Genomic DNA, 24,723 nt, shown 5'->3' with positions numbered 1-24,723 from the left:
ATGGTGGCAGGTGCCTGTAATCCCAGCTACTCAGGAGTCTGAGGCAGGAGAATCACTTGAACCTGGGAGGCGGAGGTTGCAGTGAGCGAAGATCATGCCATTGCACTCCAGCCTGTGTTATAGAGCGAGACCCCGTCTCAAAAATAAATAAATAAATAAGAACTATCATCAACCTATCATTGATGAAATATAAATCTTTTAGGCCAGTTCTCCTCCAACCAGATAATGTCTCACAAGGCAGTGATCCCACTTTTGGCATCGGGGACTGGTTTCATGAAAGACAACTTTTCCATGGACAGTGGGTGGGAAGCTGGGGAGGGGAGGGATGGTTTTGGGATGAAACTGTTCCACCTCAGATCATCAGGCATTAGAGTCTCATAAGGAGCGTGCAATCTAGATCTCTTGCATGTGCAGTTCACAATAGGGTTTGCGTTCCTGTGAGGATCTAATGCCTCCGAGGATATGACAGGAAGCAGAGGTCAGGCAGTAATGCTCATTCCCCTGCTGCTCATCTCCTGCTGTGTGGCCCAGTTCCTAACAGGCCACAACTGCTACTGGTCCATGGCCCAGGGGTTGCTGACCTCTGTTGTGAGGGCTTTAATTCAATCTCCTCCAAATTTGATCAGCAATATTGTCATGAGTTTTTATTAGTGTTTATAAATTTTATGTATGCTTCCTAAAATATAGTAAGCAGTACTCTGGACACATGGTTATAATATAAATCTGATATTACTGTAGTTATGACCATTTGGTCCTTCTCAACAAAAATCTACCTTTGCATATATCTATTAGTTTTCTATTGCTGCTGTAATTAATCACCAGTGGCTGAAAGCATTTCAAATTTGTTATCTTACAGTTCTATAGGTCAGAAGTCTAACATGACTCTTCAGGGCTAAAATCAAGGTGTCAGCAGAGCTGCGTTGTTTTCTGGAGGCTCCAGGGGAATTCTGTTTCCTTGACCTTTCTAGCCGCTAGAGGCCACTCGCCTGTGTTTCTTGGCTCATGGCCTCCTTCCTCCACCTTCAAAGCCAGCAATGTCAGCCTGAGTCCTCCTGCTACCATCTCTCTGAGTCTCCTGTACCTCTCTCTTCCACTTTATAAGGACCCATGTGATTACACCGGCCCACCTGAATAATCCAGGATAATCTCTTCATCTCAAAGTCAGCAGATTGGCAGGCTTAATTCCACCTGCAATGTTAATTCTCCTTTTCCATGTAACCTAACATATTAACTGGTGCCAGGGATTAGGGCATGACCATCTTTGAAGGAGGTATTATTTTGCCTACCACACCCCGTGTTATTTTTCATAAGAGTATAAACTTGAGGCTATATCTGTGTTACATCTGGAGTACACAGGATTCAAACATGTTTGGAGTACACAGGATTCAAACATGTTTGGAGTTCACAGCCAAACTCCTTTCTTCTGGGTATATGGCCTTAACAAACATTGCTTCCCCAGGAAAGAGGCTCTACAACAGGGCCTGTCTATTCCCCATGGGAAACACTCTAATCCTTTTCAAAATTTGTCCAATAACCATGAGTCACTCTACAAAAAGAATGAGTCATGGTGAAAGGGCATGTTGGTAGGTTGCATTCTCTAATTAAACATTTACATTGACTGGGTGGCTTATAAGTCTTCCGTAAGTATGTAACTTGAACTTCCGCTGTGAGAAGCCCCGTGTCAGGGATACCTCAGACTCCATTTGAATTAAGGTATCTAATAACCCAGCTGTGTTGGCACACAGGCTCATTCCCATTTCTGGGTTTGGGCATGTCATCTTAGGAGCTGTTGTCATTGTCAGTGCTGTACTGTCATGTCAGGCAACTTGCCATCTTTGTCCTTCATCCTGAAATAGGATGCTTCGAGTTTATTTATGTTAAAATGTCTTTTTCTTCAACAAATCTTTCCTCATTAAAAATGAATTCTGCCTGGTCAATTATTTCTAGCCCAGTTCCCAATCCTCCTAAAGCTCTCTTACTTTGGGTGGGCTGACGCTGTTTGAACCACAAGATGCATTGTTTCCATTGAGTCCTCATTGCTTTTAGTGCAATTTGGAAATGAAGTGGAGATCCAGAAATGTTGAGTTCTTCAGGGTAAGGATGTATGAGTAGTAGTGACTCCTAGGTAAATTTTGGTTCGTGTATATTGTAGTGCTTCGTAGAACCATAAATGTCTAAGTGCTGGCTTTTCATGCTTGGGAATGCAGAATCACCAAACTATATATCATTATTTTTCTTTGTCAGTGATCCAAGTATTTTAATTGTGCCTTCACCTCTTGATGGATTTTTTTAAACCCACAAACAGTTTTTTTTAAAACATAATTTTATAACAGATGGGGCATTCAATGGATAATTTATATCCCAATACCTTTCTTAAACCTTCACTAATCACAATTAATGGTCATGCAGTGTTCATTCAAAAGATTATCGGCCGGGCGCCATGGCTCACTTTGTAATCCCAGCACTTTGGGAGCCCAAGGTGGGTGAATCACAAGGCCAGGAGTTTGAGACCAACATAGCCAATATGGTGAAACCCCGTCTCTACTAAAAATACAAAATTTAGCTGGGGGTGGTGGTGCTATAATCCCAGCTATTTGGGAGGCTGAGGCAGGAGAATCGCTTGAACCCAGGAGGCGGAGGTCGTAGTGAGCTGAGATCATGCCACTGCCCTCCAGACTGGGCGACAGAGTGAGACTCTGTCTCAAAAAAAAAAAAAATTATTGATCAGTGTTCTCTGGATTTGACAGGGGAAATATTCTGCTGCTTTCTAACGTAAATCCTTAGTTGGCTCATTAATTTGACCTTGACGCGGCTCACTTCTTAGTTTTTTTAAAAGAGGAGGAGTTTTTAGCAGAGACAGTTCTCCCTCTCAAGGGACATCTGGATCAAAACTATAAGAGAATATGATTCTCTTGCTCTAACCTCTGCAAGACACCAAATTGCAGGTAGAAATCACACTTTTTGTTGACTTTTTTCTCTGAATGACAATCTTACCTTTTTTTCATTTGTCATTAATTTTTATCTAAACCTTTTCCTACAAATGAAGTCCTCTCTTCAGCCACTGGACAATTCCTATTGTTGCTAGCAGCATAGGATATGCCAGGGCTTCCCTTTACATTCCGTTGTCATCATACAGTGTCAGGCTAAATAAGTACAGAGACAGAGGACCATCCTGTCCACTAGGCAACAAAACCATTGCAATAGCCTCACTTTAGTGAGGTGTAGAGGAAGAATAATCCTTTCTGGTAATTGACACAAGAATAACTGTATTAATCCCTATGGAATTCTTGCAAGTAGGTTCTATTTTATAGGTATAGTATCTTGTTTTGGAGTCTTACCAGCCTGAGGGACCCTTTGTTGTATGAACAGCTCTGGTTCGGGGACTAGCAGGTTTGCCATTCAACAAGGAAATTGCGGTGAAGAAGGGAAGACTTGGCTTCAAGTTTCTGTATTGTCTCCTATTTCCTAATCCACTACAAAAGTGTAACAATTTATCTAATGGAAACTCACCTGTAAATATTCTCATGTCAACTTGCAAAACACACTGCTGAAGATTGTAGGCCGGCTTTTCAATCCTTTTTAAAGCAGATGCTTTAGTTGTTCATTCTAATTTTCTACAAACCTATTAACTTGATAGTGATAAGAAATACAATAAATCTATTGAATGTGATGCTTCTTGGGCCCTCCTTGTACTGTGTGGGTAGTGAAATGTTTGCTTTAATTTGATGAAATATAACTACGTGGGCCAAACTGATATAAAATGCTTTTTTGTTGTTAGTGTTCTTTTTTTTAATCCTCAGTCCTAAGGGAAAAGAGGCTACTTGCTAGCGAAGAAAATGTATCCCTCCTGTGGTTTGCCTGATAGCATGTTCCTGTATGTATCATTTCCATTTTATGACGGAAATTCTTTGAGCCTTGCACTCCTGCTGGAGTGCTTTTCTTTTCTTTGTGTGTGTGTGTGTGTTTTTTTTTTTCTTTTTTTTTCCCTTGAGTCAGAGTCTCACACTGTTGCCCGGGCTGGAGTGCAATGGCACGATCCCAGCTCACTGCAACCTCCACCTCCTGAGTTCAAGAAATTCTCCTGCCTCAGCCTCCCAAGTAGCTGGGATTACAGGCACCCACCACCACGCCTGGCTAATTTTTTGTTTATTTATTGGAGAGAGGATTTCACTGTGTTGACCAGACTAGTCTTGAACTCCTGACCTCATGATCCACCCACCTTGGCCTCCCAAAGTGCTAGGATTACAGGCGTGAGCCACTGCACCTGGCTGGAGTGCTTTTCTTACATCACCCATTGCATGATGGGTGTTTCCAGCTTTTATTTTCTTCAGTTATTTGGGTTATCTCAATGCCCAATAACAAATAAGTAACTGTTTTCCAGAAGGAGTACGGCAGAGAGCAGCATCTGGTAATACTCTAGTCCCCAAATCCAGAGTTGGTAAGTAGCAGTCATGGAGTTCTGCTGGAGAGTTCACACAGCTTGAATATGAGGAGCCAACAGTCACATAATTTTAGCTTGATTACTGTGTGTTCCCGGTGGAACTACTGCCTCGTGCAGTCATAAGAAGCCTTGTTGTTTTTTTACTCTGTCTTCCAGGCTCCCGGGCTAAAGCAATCATCTCGCCTCTGCCTCCTGAGTAGCTCAGATTACGGGCATGTGCCACCATGCCCGGCTAATTGTTTATTGTGTTTTTCATAGAGGTAGGGTCTCACTATGTTGCTCCTGGCCTCAAGTGTTCCCCCTCCTCAGTCTCCCAAAGTGCTGGGATTACAGGTGGGCCACCACACCCAGCTGTGATGTGGTTTTTAAAACAAATAGAGCACAAGGAGAGAAGGTTGAGGACCTGTAGTTTTGCAATTTTTCAAAATATTTCATAATAAAAAGATTTTTGAAAAATGAAAGAACAAAACTTTGGTGTTCTCAAATAAAGACAAAAAAAGTTAACATGCAGGGTGGATCAGATTTTGTGATAGTGAAGTTGTATGATTGGGGCTTTTCTTCATATATATATATATATATATACACATATATATGTATATACATATATATACATATATATATACACATATATACACACACACACACACACACACACATATATATATATATATATATATATATGTATATATACACATATTTGAGACAGAGTCTTGCTCTGTCACCCAGGCTGGAGTGCAGTGGTGTGGTCTCAGCTCACTGCAACCTCTGCCTCCTGGGATCAAGTGATTCTCCTGCCTCAACCTCCCGGGTAAGTGGGACTACAGGTGCGTGCCACCACGCCTGGCTAATTTTTTGTATTTTTAGTAGAGACGGGGTTTCATTGTGTTAGCCAGGATGGCCTCGATCTCCTGACCTCATGATCTGTCCACCTCAGCCTCCCAAAGTGCTGGGATTACAGATATGAGCCACTGTGCCTGACCAGGGGTTTTCCTTTAAATAAAAAGAATAAAAAATTAAGAGTTCAGTATTAGGTATAAAGCCTAAGATGGTGCTCATGCATGTGAGGGTGACTGAAGGTCAAGTTTTGTTAGCTTCATGGTAACTCCACCTCCGTGATCCCCCTTTGCAGCTCCTGACCCTCAGGTTCCCGCATACCACTCTAGCTGTACCTCTGCTGGGCACCCGGTAAGTCTACTCTCTGAGCGTCCCCACACTGGCTTTCTCCAGTTCTTTCAATGTATCTTAGTCTCTCCCACCCCTTGGCTCACACTGTTCTCCTGCCCAGAAACTTATCTTCACTCCCTGCAATTTTTGGAATTGTTCTTTTCCTCCCTATTTCAGATACATCAGTTGCTGCTGCCTCTATTTCTTAAAGAAATAGATGTGGGAATGAAAAATGGCACTACTCCTTGTTCATTTTTCTTCTACAAAATAATTTTCTCTCAATTTTTGTATGTATTCATTTTTAACAAAGTAAAACTTCTTGTGCACATATAATCATCAGATTTAAAAAATGAGAGTTTCTTAAACGTACAAAACCAGGAATAGATTGGTAAATTTATGAAGCTAGAAAGTAGCTAATCAAAGCTCTTATTAAAAACCTTCTGGGGTTAAGAATAGCCAAAATTCTTTGTAACAAATCCCCTCAGGAGATGGAATTGATTTCCCTACTCCTTGCCCCTGTTCTGGCCTTGAGACTTGCTTTGATCAATAGAAGGTGGCAGAAGTAACATTGTACACATTCCAAGGGTAGACCTCCTACAATGCTGCTACATATGAACAAGTCTAAGCCTCATGGAAAACGAAAAACATGTGAAGAGGGGTCCCCGCCTTCCCTGACATCCCAGCCCACCCAAATGAAGCCCAGAGAGGTGAGGAAGCCCGGCTGAAGCCACGTGTGTTCTGAGACCGGCTCATTAGCTGACTCCTGCCCAAACTGCCAACCCACAGAATCGTGAGCAAATAAATTGTTGCTGTTATAACCAGCTGGTTTGTTACACAAAAACAGCTAATAAGACATACCTTGTTAATCCCAATTATCTCAAAGAGATCACCCTCCTCACCAATTCACAGTTAGGTGGTTCTAGAAGGAATATTATTATGACTAATACACATTTCTTTATTCTGTGTGTCATGTGAAAATGGTCAGAATCAAAATGGAGTCACTAATGTTAAAAACAAACAAACAAAATACTCTGACAGGTCTGGTGCAGTGGCTCACGCCTGTAATCCCAGCACTTTGGGAGGCTGAGGTGGGTATATCACGAGGTCAAGAGTTCAAGACCATCCTGGCCAACATGGTGAAACCCCATCTCTACTAAAAATACAAAAATTAGCTGAGTGTGGTGGTCTGCACCTATAGTCCCAGCTACTCAGGAGACTGAGGCAGGAGAATCTCTTGAACCTGGGAGGTAGAGGTTGCAGTGAGCCGAGATTGTGCCGCTGCACTCCAGCCTGGCAACAGAGTGAGACTCTGAAAAGAAGGCTCTAGGCCAGGTGCAGTGGCTCACGCCTGTAATCCTAGCACTTTGAGAGGCCAAAGTGGGTGGGTCACAAGGTCAGGAGTTCAAGACCAGCCTGGCCAAGATGGTGAAACGCCATCTCTACTAAAAATACAAAAATTAGTGACTGTGGTGGTGCATGCCTGTAATTCTAGCTACTTGGGAGGGCGAGGCAGGAGAATCACTTGAATCTGGGAAGTGGAGGTTGTGGTGAGCCAAGATCATGCCACTGCACTCCAGCCTGGGCAACAAGAGCAAAACTCAGACTCAAAAAAAAAAAAAAAAAAAAAAAAAAGAGGGTTCTAATGGTTGTACACCTGAAAACCAAAACTACCACAAAAGACTGCAAAAACCACAACTTTGAACAAAGGCCACTGCAACTGAACACAAAACATACTCTGCAAGGACTTCTGAACAACTGCCTGTCCAATCTCAGACTAACATCACTTTCACGATAGGTCTTTGTAGCCAAGCCTAATTACTTCAAAACAATTAGATAATCTTCATTGTTTTTCTTGAAAAAATGTTGGCTTCCTTTATTTCCCCAAATATACACATAGTTTACGGTGGCTCGCATATTCCCATTGCAGTGCTCTATTCCCAGAGAAATATTTTTCTTTGAGGGACCCTCTCTCTGTTATTTAGGTTGACAGTCACAAAAGATTTGCTATTTGAACAATATTGGCATTGCATGTTATCCAGTATACACTGGGAAAATAATGTGCCCTCATGTGCAGATCCATGAGACTTTGTGGCCACCAGATTATGAGCCATGCATGTATGTATTTATTTGTTTTTGAGGCAGAGTCTCACTCTGTCGCCCAGGCTGGAGTGCAGTGGCATGATCTTGGCTCACTGCAATCTCCACCTCCCAGGTTCAAGTGATTATCATGCCTTAGCCTCCCAAACGGTTGGGACTACAGGTACGTGTCACCACACATGGCTAATTTTTGGATTTTTTGCAGAGACAGGGTTTCACCATGTTGGCCAGGCTGGTCTCAAACTCCTGAGCTCAAGTGATCCGCCTGCCCCGGCCTCCCAAAGTGCTGGGATTACAGACAGGAGCCACAGTGCCTGGCCCATGCATGTACTACTAATGTTGAAGTAATTTAACAAATATCAGTGAAGTGTATCACTCATAGGTACAAAATATCATGCCAATTGACCTCTATGAGCTGTCCTAAGCCACAGCCTAGAGATTAAAGTCCATTTCAGGATTCAACCAAAGCCAACTCATAAACAAGAACACGTAAAAGACAGAAAAACCTACTACCTGCAGGCTGAAACTGATGCTGTGACATGACACAGGCCTGTCATGGCCTGTCAGAGCATGGCACAGGCCTGTGTCATGTTCCCTAGATTTCTGACTACCAACTAATTATTGCTGATTCTAATAAGGTCAGGATTTGACCCTCTATGCACTGAAATTGGAACTGCAACTTTTAAAATGGAAACACTGCTTCTCACCTCTCCTCCCTAGACTCCATTTCACAGAAGAAACCATCACAGGGAAAGAAAGCTCTTGTTTTTTCTTCCTTCTTTGCTTTTTTGCTTTGCTTTACCTTCCTTCCTTCCTTCCTTCCTTCCTTCCTTCCTTCCTTCCTTCCTCCCTCCCTCCCTCCCTCCCTCCCTCCCTTCCTTCCTTCCTTCCTTCCTTTTTCCCTCCCTCCCTCCCTCCCTCCTTCCTTGTTTCCTTCCTTCTTTTTTTTTTTGACAGGGTCTCACTCTGTCACCTAGGCTGGAGTGTAGTGGCACGATCTTGGTTCACCGCAACCCCTGCCTCCCAGGTTCAACAATTCTCCTGACTCAGCCTCCCAAGTAGCTGGGATCACAGATTTGTGCCACTACACCAGGCTAAATTTTGTATTTTTAGGAGACACAGGGTTTCACCATGTTGGCCAGGCTTCTTTCTTTTTTTTTTTTTCCTTTTCTTTCCCATCCCTCCCTCCGTCCTTCCTTCCTTCCCTCCTTCCTTCCTCTCCTTTTTCTGTATTATTCTTTCTCTTTTCTCTCTTCCTTACTTTTCCCTCATTCCTTCCCTCCCTCCCCCCACTCTTCTTTCCTTTCTTTCTCTCTCCTTCCCTACTTTTCCACTTTTGGCTGTGTTGAATTTGTTGAGTCATGATGAACAAGGAAAAACTCCGATAATAATACTATTATCTAAGGTAAAACTGTTCACAAGGTTGCCACATTTCATAATTCATTCACAATGATCCTCGATCTCACAAAAGCCGGGAATTTATTTCCTGTTTGGATAGGGCGGGGAAGCTACTGTGGCCAGGCTCCAACTCCTCCCACTGCAGCCAGCACCAGCCTTCTTAAGCAGGACGGGGCTCACGCCTGCAATCCCAGGACTTTGGAAGGCCAAGGCGGTCCGTCACCTGAGGTCAGGAATTTGAGACCAGCCTGGCTAACACGGTGAAACCCTGAATCTACTAAAAATACAATTTGCCAGGAGTGGTGGCGGGTGTCTGTAATCCCAGCTTCTCGAGAGGCTGAGGGAGAATTTCTTGAACCTGGGAGACAGAGGTTGCAGTGAGCCGAGATCGCATCACTGCGCTCCAGCCTGGGCGACAGAGCGAGGCTCCGTCTCAAAAACAACAAAAAAAGCAGGACGTGAGACTTCTACCTGCTGACGCAGAATCATTTCTGCACCAACCATGGCCACCTTTGTGGAGCTCAGTACCAAAGCCAAGATGCCCATTGTGGGCCTGGGCACTTGGAAGGTAAATATGCAAATCTTTGCACACCCCTCTTCTCTGTAGGGGCGTTAGGCTGTTTTCTCTTTCTGCATTCAGCCAGGAAAGCCTGGGGATCCGGTAGGCGTTTGGAGAGATGAGGTTCAGTCCTGGAGCCGGGACTCAGGTTGCTTTATTTTCTCAGAGCTGATTCAGGCTGCATAGCTCCAAAGCTGGCTTTTCACAGCAGTGAGGAGAGTTTCTTTAGCAAGTATCAGATTTCAAGCAGCAGTTGGCCTTAAAATTGTTTTCCAGGGAAGTTTCTCTCTGGCTCTAGGACACTTAGTTGGGCTTAACATTTTCCCGGAGTCTTGGCTGTGGGTTTGTTGTGGGCTGGGTGGTTGAGGAGAGGATGAAAACCCGGAAGTCCCTGGCACCCCTCTGCAGATGGTGTGGGAATTGGACTAGCAGCATCTGTCAGACTTGAGAGCTTGTTAGAAATGCAGAACTGGCCAGGCGTGGTGGCTCATGCTTGTAAATCCAGCACTTTGGGAGATGGAGACAGGAGGATTGCTTGAGCCCAGGAGCTGGAGAACAGCCTGGGCAACATGGCAAGACCCCATTTCAACAAAGAATAAGTAAATTAGCTGGGCATGGTGGCATGCACCTGTAGTCCCAGCCACTTGGGAAGCTGAGGTGGAGATTGAGAGTCGAGCCTGAGAGGTCAAGGCTGCAGTGAGCGGTGATTGTGCGACTGCACTCCAGTCTGGGCAACAAAATTAGAGCTTGTGAGAAAGAAGAGAGAGAAGAGAAGGGAAGAGAAGAGAAGAGAAGGAAAGAGAAAAAAATGCAGTTTCGGGCTCCACCCCAGGCTACCTCATGGGCATCTGCACTTTAACAAGATCCCTAGGTTGTTCCTGGACACAGTGGAATCTGCAACATGCTGGGACTGCAGAGAGCCTGGGCTGGGAGTTGTGAACTCCACCTGGCTGTGTTAATGTCAGCTGGCAAAACGAGGTAAGGCACAGCCAGGACTCAGTGAGGCAGGTTCCTGAGCCTCTCTTAGGCCAAGTTTGAAGTTGTTCCATCACCACCTCACTCTGCCTTCTTTGCCATTTCCATCCATGATAGCAATACCCTAACTAGTGACTAGAAGAAGCAGACTTTGGAGTTCCTCTTCTCTCCTGTCCCTCATGGCTAGTCTGCCTGCTGAATCTCTTTCCTTCTGTGCACCCTGATTTTTCCCCTGTCTTGTCCTGGGCTGGAGGGTAGGACCCTCTGTTGCAGCACTGCGTCATTCTCTTGGTCCATCCGGGTGCACAGATCAGTTCCAGCTTGATTCATGCACAGCGTCTCTTGCTTGAATAGCAAGGTTTGCCCAAAATCAGAGCTTCAATCTATATAAACGGAACAAATAATCACTTCCAGATCGCCGGGGAATCGGCTCACCCTGGATAAGTTTTCCAGACAGTTTCAGAATTTTGGAATTGAATGTGAGAACTAGGAAGGGAGCCGTCTTCAGCACGTGGGGATGACAGACTGAAGGATTATGAACTTAGCAGTGGCCGGGCGCGGTGGCTCAAGCCTGTAATCCCAGCACTTTGGGAGGCAGAGGCGGGTGGATCGCGAGGTCAAGAGATCAAGACCATCCTGGTCAACATGGTGAAACCCCGTCTCTACTAAAAATACAAAAAATTAGCTGGGCATGGTGGTACGTGCCTGTAATCCCAGCTACTCAGGAGGCTGAGGCAGGAGAATTGCCTGAACCCAGGAGGCGGAGGTTGCGATGAGCCGAGATCGTGCCATTGCACTCCAGCCTGGGTAACAAGAGCGAAACTCCGTCTCAAAAAAAAAAAAAAAAAAAAAAAATGAACTTAGCAGTGGAGGTGCAGAAGGTTGTAGCGTAGCAGCTGGGGGTACAGGGGTGCTTCTGGGTGGCTGGCAGCAGCCCATTTCTTGTCCCTGTGGTAGGACAGCTATGCATCTCTGTTTTGTGTACTTTTCAATGTTTGTTATCTCACAATAGAAGAGGTTTAAAAAACTATTTTGTCAAGAGATCAAGTTTTAAGTGCTTTTCCCCCATCATTGGCTTGACTGGGTTAGAACAAAATGTGGTAATTCTAATACTATTTCTTTTCTTCTTTCCCCTCTTTCTCTCCTCTCTCTTCGTCTCCCTCTCCCTCCTTCCCTATTTCTTCTTATAGGAATGGAAAAGAAGCTCTATTCCTATAAGTTTTGTATTTCTCCTTTTTTTCTGAAACTATCATTGTATAACGGACGGGTTCTGCTGAGACTTACTGCGTGTCTGGTGATGTGCTGAAAACTCAGCATTCATTGCAGCATGTCATTGCCACAAAGGCCTCATGAGGCTGGTGCTATTCTTTTTCCCATTTTGCAGACAAGGCTTAGAAAGATTGAATCACCTGCTTAGGCCCGCTCACCCAGTTAAGTGTTGGAATCTGGACTGATGCTGTAATGACCATTATCCAGCTCCCTATTGCCATGTGGGGATGTTGCTGAAAATCCCTCTGGGTTATTTAGAGTCAAGCTTTCACCTGGGTCTTCAGAACGCTGCAGTGGAGCCACCTGCACTCCCACACACCTGAGGACATTTCAGGACTAACCTGCATGAGAAGGGAACTGATCTTTAGCTAGGATAGGACATAAGGCCATAATCATACAATTAATTCACTTTCCTTCTTTTCTTTCGAAAGCTTTTCTGAAGTGTGTATCCTCCCAGATATCCCCTGGCAAATGAGACCCCAGTAAGGCCTTGGTTGGGAAAAACTGTGCAGCCTGTTGAAGGCCGTCTGGGGATAAGAGAATATGATAGTTGCTGAGTGTGGTGTAATTCCAGCTACTCGGGAGGTGGGAGGATTGCTAGAACCTGGGAGTGTGAGGCTAGCCTGGGCAACATGGCAAGACGCCATTTCTTACACACACAAAAATACATGTGTGATGGGCTTTCCTTCTACCTTTCAGTCTCCTGTCGGCAAAGTGAAAGAAGCTGTGAAGGCGGCCATTGACGCAGGATATCGCCACATTGACTGTGCCTATGTGTATCAGAATGAGCATGAGGTGGGGGAGGCCATCCAAGAGAAGATCCAAGAGAAGGCTGTGAAGCGGGAGGACCTCTTCGTTGTCAGCAAGGTACACGTGGCGCATGTGGTGGGAGGGCTTCACTTCAAGGCAGGCGGAAGTATCTGGGCCGGGTCAGCAGCAAGAACGCTGTCAGCCGTTTCTACATGTACTCTTTCCCCCAGCCCTTTTCATCTCTGCCTTGATAACATCTATGGATACAATGATATTCGCACTCCATGCTGCTATTGAGATTCAACATGTTGCTGCTGCCTCACCTGCCTGTGGGTTGGTTTTCCCACAGTGGGCTTGGCTCCATGGAGCCCTGTGCTGTTCTGGATCTCCCTGTTCCCCATCAGAGGCAGAGGCCAAGGGTGCAGCCAGGCCTTGATCTGCAGCCTGCCTGGCAGCACTGTGCCCCTGAGGTTCTCAGCCAGGGGGCATTTGGGAAAACAGTAGGGGCATTTTTTTTTATTGTCACATATGGTATTCTTTGTTCAGTCTAGTAAAAGGTAAGGTATACAATGTTATAAAGAAGAAGGGGATATTGGGTTTGAGGAGGTTGAGAATCACTGGATCACTATTATACACGACTTGCTGATAAAACGCTGGTTCTAGGTACTTGGAAAATGCGTGCATCTGGTGGGACAAATAGACCCCACTGTGTAGTAGCCAAGCCTGGATAAAGCCCTTGTAAAGTTATGACTTGGGGCCTGATAGGCTTGCTAAGGGACCTATTAGATAGGTCAGATAAAGGACCATCTGCTCCCAAAGGCCTAAGTATGCTTGACATTTAAAAGCTAAACACAAGTCCTGCACTGCGAGCCGACAGCTGAGGAAGGGACTGACACAGGTAAACAAATATCAAATCTGTGACCACATTTACTAAATGATCTGAGAGACATATAGAGTGCTAGGACGGTTGAAAAAAGAAAATTGCTTTTAACACTTAAGACATGTCATGGCCAGGCACAGTGGCTCGTGCCTATAATCCCAGCACTTTGGGAGGCCCAGGTGGGCACATCACGAGGTAAGGAGATTGAGATCATCCTAACACGGTAAAACCCCATCTCTACTAAAAAAAAAAAAAAAAAAATTAGACAGGTGTGGTGGCAGGCACCTGTAGTCCCATCTACTCAGGAGGCTGAGGCAGAAAATTCACTCGAAAACCAGGAGTCAGAGGTTGCAGTGACCCAAGATAGCACCATTACACTCCAGCCTGGGTGACAGAGCCAGTCTCTCTCTCTCTCTCTCTCTCTCTCTCTCTCTCTATCTCTCACACACACACACACACACACACAGACACACACACACACACACACACACACACACACACACACAGACATGTAATCAATGTGTTAAGCCCTGGTGATCTTCCACACTGCATCATGGTTCTTAATCAGTTTTGTTATAAATGGCCTGTGTCAGGTTAGATCAGGGTGCAAATCAAAAAGCAGACACAATGAGTATGATGTGGCCCTTCCTTTTCCCAGTATTAATGGCTCATTGCCACACTCTTTGCAGTTGTGGCCCACTTTCTTTGAGAGACCCTTCGTGAGGAAAGCCTGTGAGAAGACCCTCAAAGACCTGAAACTGAGCTATCTGGATGTCTATCTTATTCACTGGCCACAAGGATTCAAGGTTTGAGTGACTCCCTTTCTTAGCCTCTAGTTTCTGAACAGATGCCAGAAAATAGCAGCTGCACCAGGGCTGGGGGGCGGTGTGGACAGGAGCAGGAGGCTTTGTGCTTCATAATTGGGAATGGCAGGTGGTCAAGAAGAGACCTTGGATCAGAAAGACACTGGCCTGGAAGAGAGGCTGAGGCCATGTGTGCTGCTGAGGTGACCACATGCCTGAGTTTTCTTGCAGTTATGTCTGAGAGAAGCCATGATTTCTGACAGCCCAGACAAGTTGCAACTGCCACCTTTGTCTTGATTCCACGCCCCAGGGTTGCCCTCCCAGGAAATCTCTTGGGTTACTCTTGCATAAATATATTCTAGGGCTTAATTATCTTATTAAGCAAAGCACACCCCAGGAGTGGCATCTTGGAGAAAAGCCCAAGTATGGTGATGCTGGAAGGTAGCCAGCACTCAACGTGGCACCCACTGCCAGGGGCTCTGCTCTTACTGCTCCTGAGGGTTGGGAGAGACAGATTTCCAGCTCTCTCCCCTCCTAACCAGCTGGGGTGATGATGGCTTGCCATCCCTAACTCAACACCTCTTCTAGAGGCTGCAAGGATAGAAGTTGGTCACCATCTTCCCCCAGAAAATCACTCCCTGGAGATCCACTCCCTGGAAATCCAGTAATATTGAAATGAAAGTTTGCCGTGGGGTGTATATGGGATCTAGGTGTATGAGGTTAATGTCCATGGTGATAATGGTGGCTTCTGGAATGTACTAATGGCAGATCATAAAGTCAATCCAGTAGTTTCTAAAATATAAGGATTAACATGCTACAGTAGATATGGAGATTTTATTTAAAGTCACATTCTTGTAGTATGTACTCCAGAGCTTGAAAAAGTGGTATGCAGTTGTGGTATTTGGCAAGAGTCAGGATCCTGAAATGTTGTTTAATAGAACCAAGTGTCCTGATGCAGATTCCAGTAAACTTTGTATTCTGTATTTACAGTCTGGGGATGACCTTTTTCCCAAAGATGATGAAGGTAAAATGATAGGTGGAAAAGCAACGTTCTTGGATGCCTGGGAGGTAGGTTTCAGCTTCTTCTAAAGTGCTGGGAGAGAAATCCTCAGTTATCCGTGAGACTTCCCATTGATTTGAAAGAGGCCATGTACCTGATGCTTTCTAATTTCATCATTGTGATTCTCTAGCTCTTCTAATTTCTTCCTCATCACCTTTGGCTTTTGGGTGCATCTGATACTGTTTATATTTCAAGGCTAATACTGAGTCTTCAAATAAGACTGGAAATACAATGTACCCCACTTTGGGGAATACACATACTGTTCTCAAGCCAGGGGGAAGTATTTGGAACAAGGAGTTTGGGTCTGGGTTTGCACATAGCATCGGAATAACCTAGGGTAAGTTTTTTAATTCTTGTAGGCCTGAGTTTTCTCTTATTAAAAAAAAAGTCTTATAATACATACTAATATTATATATCTTTCAGGGTGTGGTGGAGATTGAGATGGTTTTCATGCCAGGGACATTAGTCATAAAGCCCATTATATCATACAACCCTATGAGGCAGGGTTAACATCCCCATTTACAAATAATGACATTTGAAACCTAGATTGGTTGATGACTTGCCCGGTAATATCACAATGTGTGTGGCAGAGCTGGTTGGACCCAGACTCATCTGAATCACAAGTCGAACCACCACAGCCATCAGCACAGTGGTTGGCAGGCAGTGAACACACATCCAGAAATCAGGGGGCCTGAGTGCCCTGCTTCTCAGATCAAATCATGACTTGTTTCACATCATTCATATTCAAAGTTGAATTAAGGAATGAATGTTTTCTCTGGTCGTTTTTTATTATACCATGACATTCCTTTGCAAATGCTAGTAGAGAACAAAGTGAGGAATAAGTTATAAATGAATAGTGACATATGACTCCAAGAGTTAATCTTATTATCTTGGCAGCTATCTGTGTAGGGGTGCATGTAGTAGCAAGTTTGTATTGTGTTGTACAAGTGAAAATATATTAAGCCTCACCTTTCTGAAATGCTTAGATTTCAGAAAGGTGAGGCTTAATATATTAATATTTTAATATGATTCAATAAATGTAGCTTTTGTGTGTGTGTATTGCTTGTTCAAAAGCATTAATCCACAAGAATAGCATTCTTTTTTTGAGATGGAGTCTCACTCTGTCGCCCAGGCTAGAGTACAATGGCACAATCTTGGCTCACTGCAACCTTCCTCTACCGAGTAAAGCCATTCTCCTGCCTCAGCCCCCCACGTAGCTGGGATTACAAGCATAGGCCACCACACCTGGCTAATTTTTCTATTTTTAGTAGAGACGGGGTTTCACCCTGTTGGCCAGGCTGGTCTTGAACTCCTGACCTCAGGTGATCCATCAGTCTCGGCCTCCCAAAGTGCCGGGGTTACACGCGTGAGCCACCACACCTGGCCATTTGCATTACATTTGATAAGATTTTTTTGCCCTAGCTCCTATGATGATATTAAGTATGGCAAGTATGTCAATGTAGCCTGCTTCTCACAGTGTTACGTCTTCTGAATGAATACAAGAATGACTGCTAAATAAAACATTTGAAAGCCATGAAAATATATCAGTGATCAAGGTCAGAGGCTCTGATTTGAAAGGAGCAGGCATGAATATGTAACCACTGGATGTTTACGTAGATCCACAGCCAGTGCAGTAGAAGCCTCATTGACTATCCTGAAGCAGAGAGGAGGAAAAAATGTATAAAGAAGTCAAGTTCTAATACAGGCAAATTCACCTGACCTATGATGCACAAAAACTTTTATTTTATCTAATTGCCTAGTCAGAAGTTTTGGGGAATCTTATGATTTCATAGCTTCTTAACTCTACTGCCCAGTTTGAATAACTTCATCTATGCTAGTGGTTCTTAATGTTGGCTATGCATTAGAATCACCTGATGAGTTTAAAAATCCCAGTGTCTAGGTTGCAACTCAGACAAATCAGTAAGAAACTCTGGGGGGTGAAACCCAGCATGGGTGATTTTAATTTAGAGAAAGTCTTGCTCTGTTGCCTATGCTGGAGTACAATGGCATGATCATAGCTCAGTGCAGCCTTGGACTCCTGGACTCAAGCAATTCTCCCAAGTAGCTGGGATCATAGGTACAAGCCACCACATCCAGCTAATTAAAAACAATTCTTTTTTTCAGTCGAGACAGGGCCCTGCTATGTTGCCCAGGATGGTCTCGAACACCTGGCCTCAATGAGTCCTCTTGTCTCAGCTTCCCAAAGTGCTGAGATTACAGTCATGAGGCACTGCATCCAGCCAGCATTTTTTAAAGCTCTCTGGTGGTTCCAAATTGTAGCCAAAGCTGAGAAGGGCTGGATAAAGTGTTCCCTGAACATGTCATGCTCATTCCTGCCTCTGAGCCTTTGCTCCTATCTTCCTGTCTCATATGCTCATGCTTTTCCCCTCTTTTCTCTCTCTTTTTTTTTTTGAGGCTCAGTTTAAGCTCTACCTGAAGGTCTCCCCTGACAACTGCAGGCTGTGTGAATCTCTTCCTTCTCTGCCCTCCCTGACTCTGTCTATACCACTGTCATGTTATCCGAGGCAGCCTCAGTGTCATGGTTGATTGCTCCACAGAAGGGAACCCTATCACTTTAATCAGACTATGAGAATCCCAGAAGAAGGAAGCACATTGTATACTTTTACATCCTGACAACTTCTGGGCAGGATCTGGACATGTAATCGATGGCTAATAAATACATGTTGCATTGGAGGCTGCTGCTAACATATATGATATCTCTGGGCAAGTTTGGAAAATGCCCAATATAGGCTAATAAGTATACAAATATTCCCTTCCTTGGGTATAGAAACATCTGTAGTTTCTGTACCAGGAAGCATGGCTGGGTATGCAGGCAGTGGGTCAGGTTTCAGCACCACATAACTTCTTGGTCGGGTGCCCCTGCCAGGGCATAATCTAGATGCATGACTTTCCTGCAAAGCAAACCATGGTTGGTGTGGGAGAGATTGATTCAGAATCCACAAATGAGGCTTCTCCACATGCTGCAGCCTCTTCCCAACTAACTCAGCTTGCCCAGGTCTGGGTGTACAATGCACAAACACAACAGTAGCTCCCTGCTATCATGTGGCTTAATTAAAAATCAAATCATCTCATCAACTTGCAAATGTCAATTTTGACTTATACTTTATTTTTTCATGACAAAACTTTCATATTTCCCCTATGTACAGAAGTATAATTTTTTATGTATCTCTTTACGAGTAAGGTGAGAGTGGCAAGCACATAAAATCTTTACCTGTTACTCCTAGTTTAATTGGGCTAAGGAGGGACGGTAGGGCTGGAACCAGTCACTGATGGTTACCCAGGCCCTGAACTGAAATTTCCTGTGAATGGTTGTACTAACTGTTGCAGTAGATCCTAAGCAATTTCTGCCCCAGGGAGGACTAAGGCAAGCCAGGGTCCCTGGAGTCCCTCTGGGGCTGCCCAAAAGGTATTGTTTTCTATGACAGGCCATGGAGGAGCTGGTGGATGCAGGGCTGGTGAAAGCCCTTGGGATCTCCAATTTCAACCACTTCCAGATCGAGAGGCTCTTAAACAAACCTGGACTGAAATATAAACCAGTGACTAACCAGGTAAATTCTGTGTGGTATAAGGGTAAGGGTCTTGCCCTGTTTTAAACATTGGGAGGAACGTCCAGTGCTATGTACTGAGTCTCATCCCAGGGGTCAGTGATCAGGATACTTTGGGGAGGTGTGAGGCTGATCTCATGGATGATTTAGCAAGTATATCAGTGGGCAGGTGTTTGGCCTTTGCTTGGTTGTCTTTTTGTGTGTGTAGAACTCCCTATGAACAACTCAAAAAACAAGCCGCCTTCCCCCATGCTGAGGATTGTTTGCTATTGCAGGTTGAGTGCCACCCCTACCTCACACAGGAGAAACTGATCCAGTACTGCCACTCCAAGGGCATCACCGTTACAGCCTACAGCCCCCTGGGCTCTCCGGATAGACCTTGGTGAGCCTTCCAAGGGGTGGGTCTTTCTCTTGATAATTTTAAAAACATAATTTTATAATTGGTAAATGTTGGTATGAGACCATAAGTCACTGGAAAGAAAAATGTGTCTAAGGTAATGTGTTTGGTACACCTAAATGGGATGAAAGTGGGAAAAAATGGAAATTAAACACACAAACAAACAAGAGTGACATGCTTGACCCTCTGGGAGTATTTCCACTTCAGCCACCCAAGGGCGAACCAGCCTTTGCAAAATGCTGAGAGCCCGTGGGAAGGACCCAAGCTTCCAGGTCCTCCCGCCTGTCTTCCAGATGGAGAGGCTCTGATGATCACTCTTGAAACCCTGATTGGAGTGGTGTCCATCTGCACATGGTAACCATGGCGACTGTTCACATCGTTATCTTTTTCTGCCCCTAGGGCCAAGCCAGAGGACCCTTCTCTGCTGGAGGATCCCAAGATTAAGGAGATTGCTGCAAAGCACAAAAAAACTGCAGCCCAGGTACCATGTTTTTCTTTTTCTATCCAACAACTCATTCTTCTAGTCTCATGTTTCATTTCTGTGTTATCCTCAATTAACTCCTTAAAGGAGAAGAAAACTGGAGCTGAAGCCCTCGTGTTTCCTTCGAAGTCTGCTGGAACCTCTAGGAAACACAGGAGCTGTCACTGGAACAAAGATAGCTTCTGTCTCACAGCTTCCTGTTAAGCCCTACAGCTCAGTGGCAAAGCATGGCTTTGGAGTTTAGGGATATGGGTGCAGATGCCAACTCTACCACTTATCAGCCTTATGACCCCCAGGCCACTTTCTTTATTCCTAAAAACTGAAGATCACAGGTTTGTCCCTAAGATGAAAGGAGAGAATCAAGCGGAGGACTGGCACATGTCTAATAGCTTATTAGCTCAGTCAATATTAGCGATTATAGCTGAAGCCACAGTGAGCTGAGGAGATGTTTTATTCTTCCTTTCCATAAAAGAAGGGGTCCTGGTAGCTGAGAGGAAACATGATATCCCCTTTCTGCATAGGTTCTGATCCGTTTCCATATCCAGAGGAATGTGATTGTGATCCCCAAGTCTGTCACACCAGCACGCATTGTTGAGAACATTCAGGTAAGATCTTGGCTGGTCGGCCCTGGTATTCCTCAGTGGAGTAGGGGACATGCGGACCTCTCACTAGGCTTCTTAATGTCTGTGGGTCTCCTCCTTTCCCACCATCCTATCATTTTCCAGCCCAGGGAGCTAACCTCAGTAGAGTTTAGATGAATGACCCATGGGCTAATGACATGCTGGGAGCAGTGCCTGGTGAAGCCCTGTCTGATCTGAGCACAGCTGTGCCTCACACTACTGAAAAGACCCTCAGTTGTCCCTAAGCAGATAGGTCCTAGGCCACACACAAGAGCAGACTGTCTTGGCCTCCCTGCTCACCTCCCGGCAGCAGAGGAGGTGTGATCTGTCCTTAGAGAACTGTCCTTTGGAAGGGCCCATCATGGAGCACAGGGCCTGTCCACACCTGGGGTTTAGTGCCTGTGAGCCTGGTCTCCCTTCCTCCGGGAACACTGAACACTACAAATATTGCAGTCTTTGCATAGGATCTAATTTCAGAAATTGGTATCCCATGGATATAATGGGAAAAACTCCTGTGGCCAGTCTGTGCTGTGAATGTGAGCTCACTCCCTGCTAGAATGGCTGGCAGTCTCCAACCACAACAGTAACTGCCTTACCGATGATGTATTGAAATTCCTACCTTTCCAGGTCTTTGACTTTAAACTGAGTGATGAGGAGATGGCAACCATACTCAGCTTCAACAGAAACTGGAGGGCCTGTAACATACAGCAGTAAGTGGCATGCAGTTAACTAGGAGGATTGCCAGGAGTTTTTCTAAACTGGTAGAGGGTTAGTTGGAAGGATTAGAATGCTGCTGGGACTACCTTTGGCTTCAAACACTATTTTGTGAGCAGTTTTGAAAGTTAAAATTGGGGTACCTGGAAATCACTGTGAGGGACACCTATCTAATTGCTGCTCATTGTCTAAACTTCTGGATGTGGAGCTAGAATTGTAAGAGAAGATATGTTATCAACAGGTAGGAGGCAGAGCATTCATTTATTCATTCATTCAATAAATATCTAATGGTCATCTATGTGCCAGGCATTTTCTGCATGCCTGGGTTATCATACTGTACAAAGTTCCTGCCTCCACGGGCTTAGGGAGGGAGGGAGGGAGGGAAGAAGAGAGAATAGAGATAATTCAATTCAAAATATATATGTCGGACAGTAACAAATGCTAGACAGAAAAATAAAGTAGGGCGAAGTGAATAGGAAGTGGTGGGTGTTAGTGGGACCGATCCTTTGTATGGGGTGGGTCAAGGGAGGCTTTGCTGTGAGGGATATGCCAAATAGACATTTAGGTGAAGAGGATTCTGGGCAGTGATAGCAAATAGCAGGTGCAGGTGCAAAGGCCCTGAGGTGAGAATGTGTTTAGAGCATTGAAGCAAGAAGGCCAGGGAGGCTGGATGCAACAATCTCCAAATGCCTCCTAATGGAGTAGTAACTAAAGTAAAGTAGTAACTTTACTTTAAATCTTATATAAGTGGTTGAAGAAATAGCTTTCACTCTGGCTGGGCAGACATTCTAAATCATCTCTTTTCCATCAGTATTTTATGATTAATGTAGTCAATTAAATATATCAAAGATAGTTGTCTGACATTTATTACTGCCAGGTCTGTAATTCAATGACAATTTGAATCCCTTCCAGTGTTTCTATAGCCAAAAATGATTTTTCACCTTTTAAAAATGGTTTTAAGAACTCAAGCATTGCTTGCATGTCATGATATTCCATATCTATCCTGCCCACCCCTATGGGACTATCCCCCAAACTAAACTGCTTACCTTCCTATGAACATCATTTCCGGTGGAAGCAGTGGTGGGTGGGCTCAGGAGTAAATCCACCAGGCTTCAAATCCAACTCTACCACTGGTTTATTAGCTGTGTGACACTGGGGACATTTCCTAGTTTTTCCAAGTTGGTTTCTTGACCTATAAAGTAGGATGATAATACTGATTACAGCTGACATCCATTGAACTTTAGCTTAGAATGTGCCAGGGTCCCGAACCCTTTGCCGGAGCTATGATCTTGTTTAATACTCATAACAATCCCTAAGCTGTCAATTCTGCTGTTGTTTCCCACCTCACGATGTTGTGAGAGTGGATTGGGACAAGCCTTATAAGGCACCTTGTCTAACGCCAGGCTTACTGAGTTGTCATTTCGAGTTTATTGTGGTGCCCTGGTCACTGCCTGCCCTCCTTCCTGGCAAAGCCCTCATATCGATTTGAGAGAAGGTCAGGGTGTGAGCACCCTTCTTGTGTTCTTGCAGGGAGGAGGCTGAGAGAGCATGAATACCATAGAATCCACTAGAGAAGAATGCCTTCTCAACCAGAGTTGTTGCTTGTATGGAACATAGTTTCTCTGTGTTTTTTTTTTTTTTTTTCTGCAGCTCCGTTCATTTGCAGGAACATCCCTTCCACGCAGAATATTGAGGTTGACTCTCCTGGTGACATTACGTAGGGGATTCTCTCTCTTCGCTGAAGTGTGACTATCTCCACTCAAGTTCTATTTTAGCCAAGCTTATCTGAGGTCACAGTGAACTTGGTCCTGTTGTAGGACAGAATCGAGGTGCTGTTTTAGATTTTTATTTCTGTATGTTCAACTAGGATCAGAATATCACAGAAAAGCATGGCTTGAATGAACAAATGACAATTTTTTCCACTTATCTGATCTCAACAAATGTTTGTCAAGCAACAGAAATTCTGCCAGCACTAAGGGTATAAAGACAGATAATAAAAAATAATTATCATAGCACTGAGGGTGTAAAGACAAATAATAAAAAATAATTATCACAACCAAAATGTACTGAGAGTATATTATGTGCCAACACAATTTGAAGTGTTTTCCTGTGGGTGAAGTCATTGAGTCCTCAAAATAATCCTCCAAATAAGGTACGCTTAGCATCTTATTATTCACATTTGCTGGGAGAGGAAATGGAGGTGGGGGGCAGGGAGGAGGAGCTTGCTCAAAGCCACCCAGGTAGTAAGTGACTGAACCAAGTTTCAAAGGCAGGCAGGCTCTGGGAGAGCTCCCAGCAATTGATGGTCATCCTCTTCCTCTCGAGTCTTTTCTTGCCACCTTTCCTCCTTGCCTTTCTCCATTCACTCCCTGTCTTGCTCTCCCACCTTGCCTTCAATACACCCTCATGCCAAGGACTCAATAGCAGAGCCTGCAAATTCCACGAAGATGCTACTGTTCATTGAGAGAGGTGTGGCATTTCCTTGGGAAATGGGGTGAAAAACAATAAAGATGCTTATTATTGCCATTAATCTGGAACATTTCTGTTTTTCCTATAATAATTGCTTCTTATGAAATATTCCTACTATATAGGCACGTACAGAAAATAAACTAATGAATACCTGGCTGCCCACCTGATAATATTAACAAATGCTAGCTGGGTGTGTTAGTGCGCACCTGTAGTCCCAGCTACTCAGGAGGCTGAGGTGGGAGGTGGAGGTTGCAGAAAGCCAAGATTGCACCACTGCACTACAGCCTCATGACACAGAGAGAGAGACCCTGTCTCAAAACAAAAACAAATGCTAACATTTTTCCATATCGGCTCCAAACCTTTTAAAAAAAAAATTAAAGAAATTAGGGGTTACTGATATAGTCAAGAACCACTTTGTCCCTCTCCCTGTCCCCATTTCCCTGTCTCCCTCCCCAGAGGTAAATGCCTATCCTAAATTGGTGAGTCCTCGCATCCTCTGGTTGGAGCTGGGGGGTACATACACCTACATTCTCAGGCTTCCTTGCTATGTTACGACTTCCCTGGGATTGCTCAGTGAGAGTTACTGTTAGGAGCCTGAAGGTATGGAGAAGGGAAGAGCCAGGCGCTTCTCTCACCCTCTCTCCCTGTCCCTTGACCTTGAGTGGCATCTCCAGTAGAAGTCACATTCCTCTGTGGGCCCAGCTTTTTCCAGGCAGACTCCACCTTGATTCTGTCTCCTAACAGACAAAGCTTCTGGGATGACGAAGCAGCTCTCTTTCTTTGACCCTCTTCCTTAGGGCCGGGTTCTCTTCCTGCTGCTGCTAAACTGCCTCATCGTCTCCTTTTGATAGTCCAGCTCTTCCATCATGTGTAACTGATCACTTATTATAACCAGTTACTTGAATCAAATATCCAGTATTTTAAAATCTTAGCCTAGTTTCTGTTCGCCTGGCTGGAACTTTGACTGGTGTACTTCCCATCTACATTTTTGTATTTTTAGTATATATGTACACATCCACACACAATCTCATAGACTAGGTGCTTTTAAAATGTATATAAAATGTATACAGTTGACACACA

At 44.5% G+C, this 24,723-nt stretch overlaps 1 protein-coding gene and 1 long non-coding RNA gene across 4 annotated transcripts; one reads left to right on the top strand and one right to left on the bottom strand.

The window, feature by feature from the left end:
• The first annotated feature begins 9,247 nt into the window (after positions 1 to 9,247).
• Positions 9,248 to 23,186, top strand: AKR1B10 (aldo-keto reductase family 1 member B10). Of its 3 annotated transcripts, none has more exons than XM_032275941.1 (10): positions 9,248 to 9,668; positions 12,603 to 12,770; positions 14,223 to 14,339; positions 15,327 to 15,404; positions 18,843 to 18,965; positions 19,238 to 19,344; positions 19,759 to 19,840; positions 20,362 to 20,445; positions 21,088 to 21,170; positions 22,825 to 23,186. In XM_032275941.1, the coding sequence occupies exons 1-10, from the start codon at positions 9,603 to 9,605 to the stop codon at positions 22,865 to 22,867; spliced, it is 951 nt and encodes a 316-aa protein (XP_032131832.1). In that variant the 5' UTR covers positions 9,248 to 9,602; the 3' UTR covers positions 22,868 to 23,186. The 3 variants fall into 3 exon arrangements, with proteins under 3 accessions (XP_032131832.1, XP_032131833.1, XP_032131831.1); XM_032275942.1 differs by lacking the exon at positions 9,248 to 9,668 and adding an exon at positions 10,408 to 10,637; XM_032275940.1 differs by lacking the exon at positions 9,248 to 9,668 and adding an exon at positions 11,532 to 12,064.
• LOC116550144 lies at positions 17,796 to 22,825 on the bottom strand. The gene is made up of 2 exons (XR_004268253.1): positions 22,221 to 22,825; positions 17,796 to 19,920 (listed from the first exon to the last, which is right to left on the bottom strand). It is a non-coding gene; the product is annotated as an uncharacterized LOC116550144 (long non-coding RNA).
• Positions 23,187 to 24,723: the final 1,537 nt, after the last annotated feature.

This window comes from Sapajus apella, unplaced genomic scaffold (assembly GCF_009761245.1).
Source record: "Sapajus apella isolate SASKATOON/1434 unplaced genomic scaffold, GSC_monkey_1.0 scaffold7, whole genome shotgun sequence".
Classification (NCBI taxonomy): domain Eukaryota; kingdom Metazoa; phylum Chordata; class Mammalia; order Primates; family Cebidae; genus Sapajus; species Sapajus apella.
This window is presented reverse-complemented; position numbering and strand designations above follow the sequence as displayed.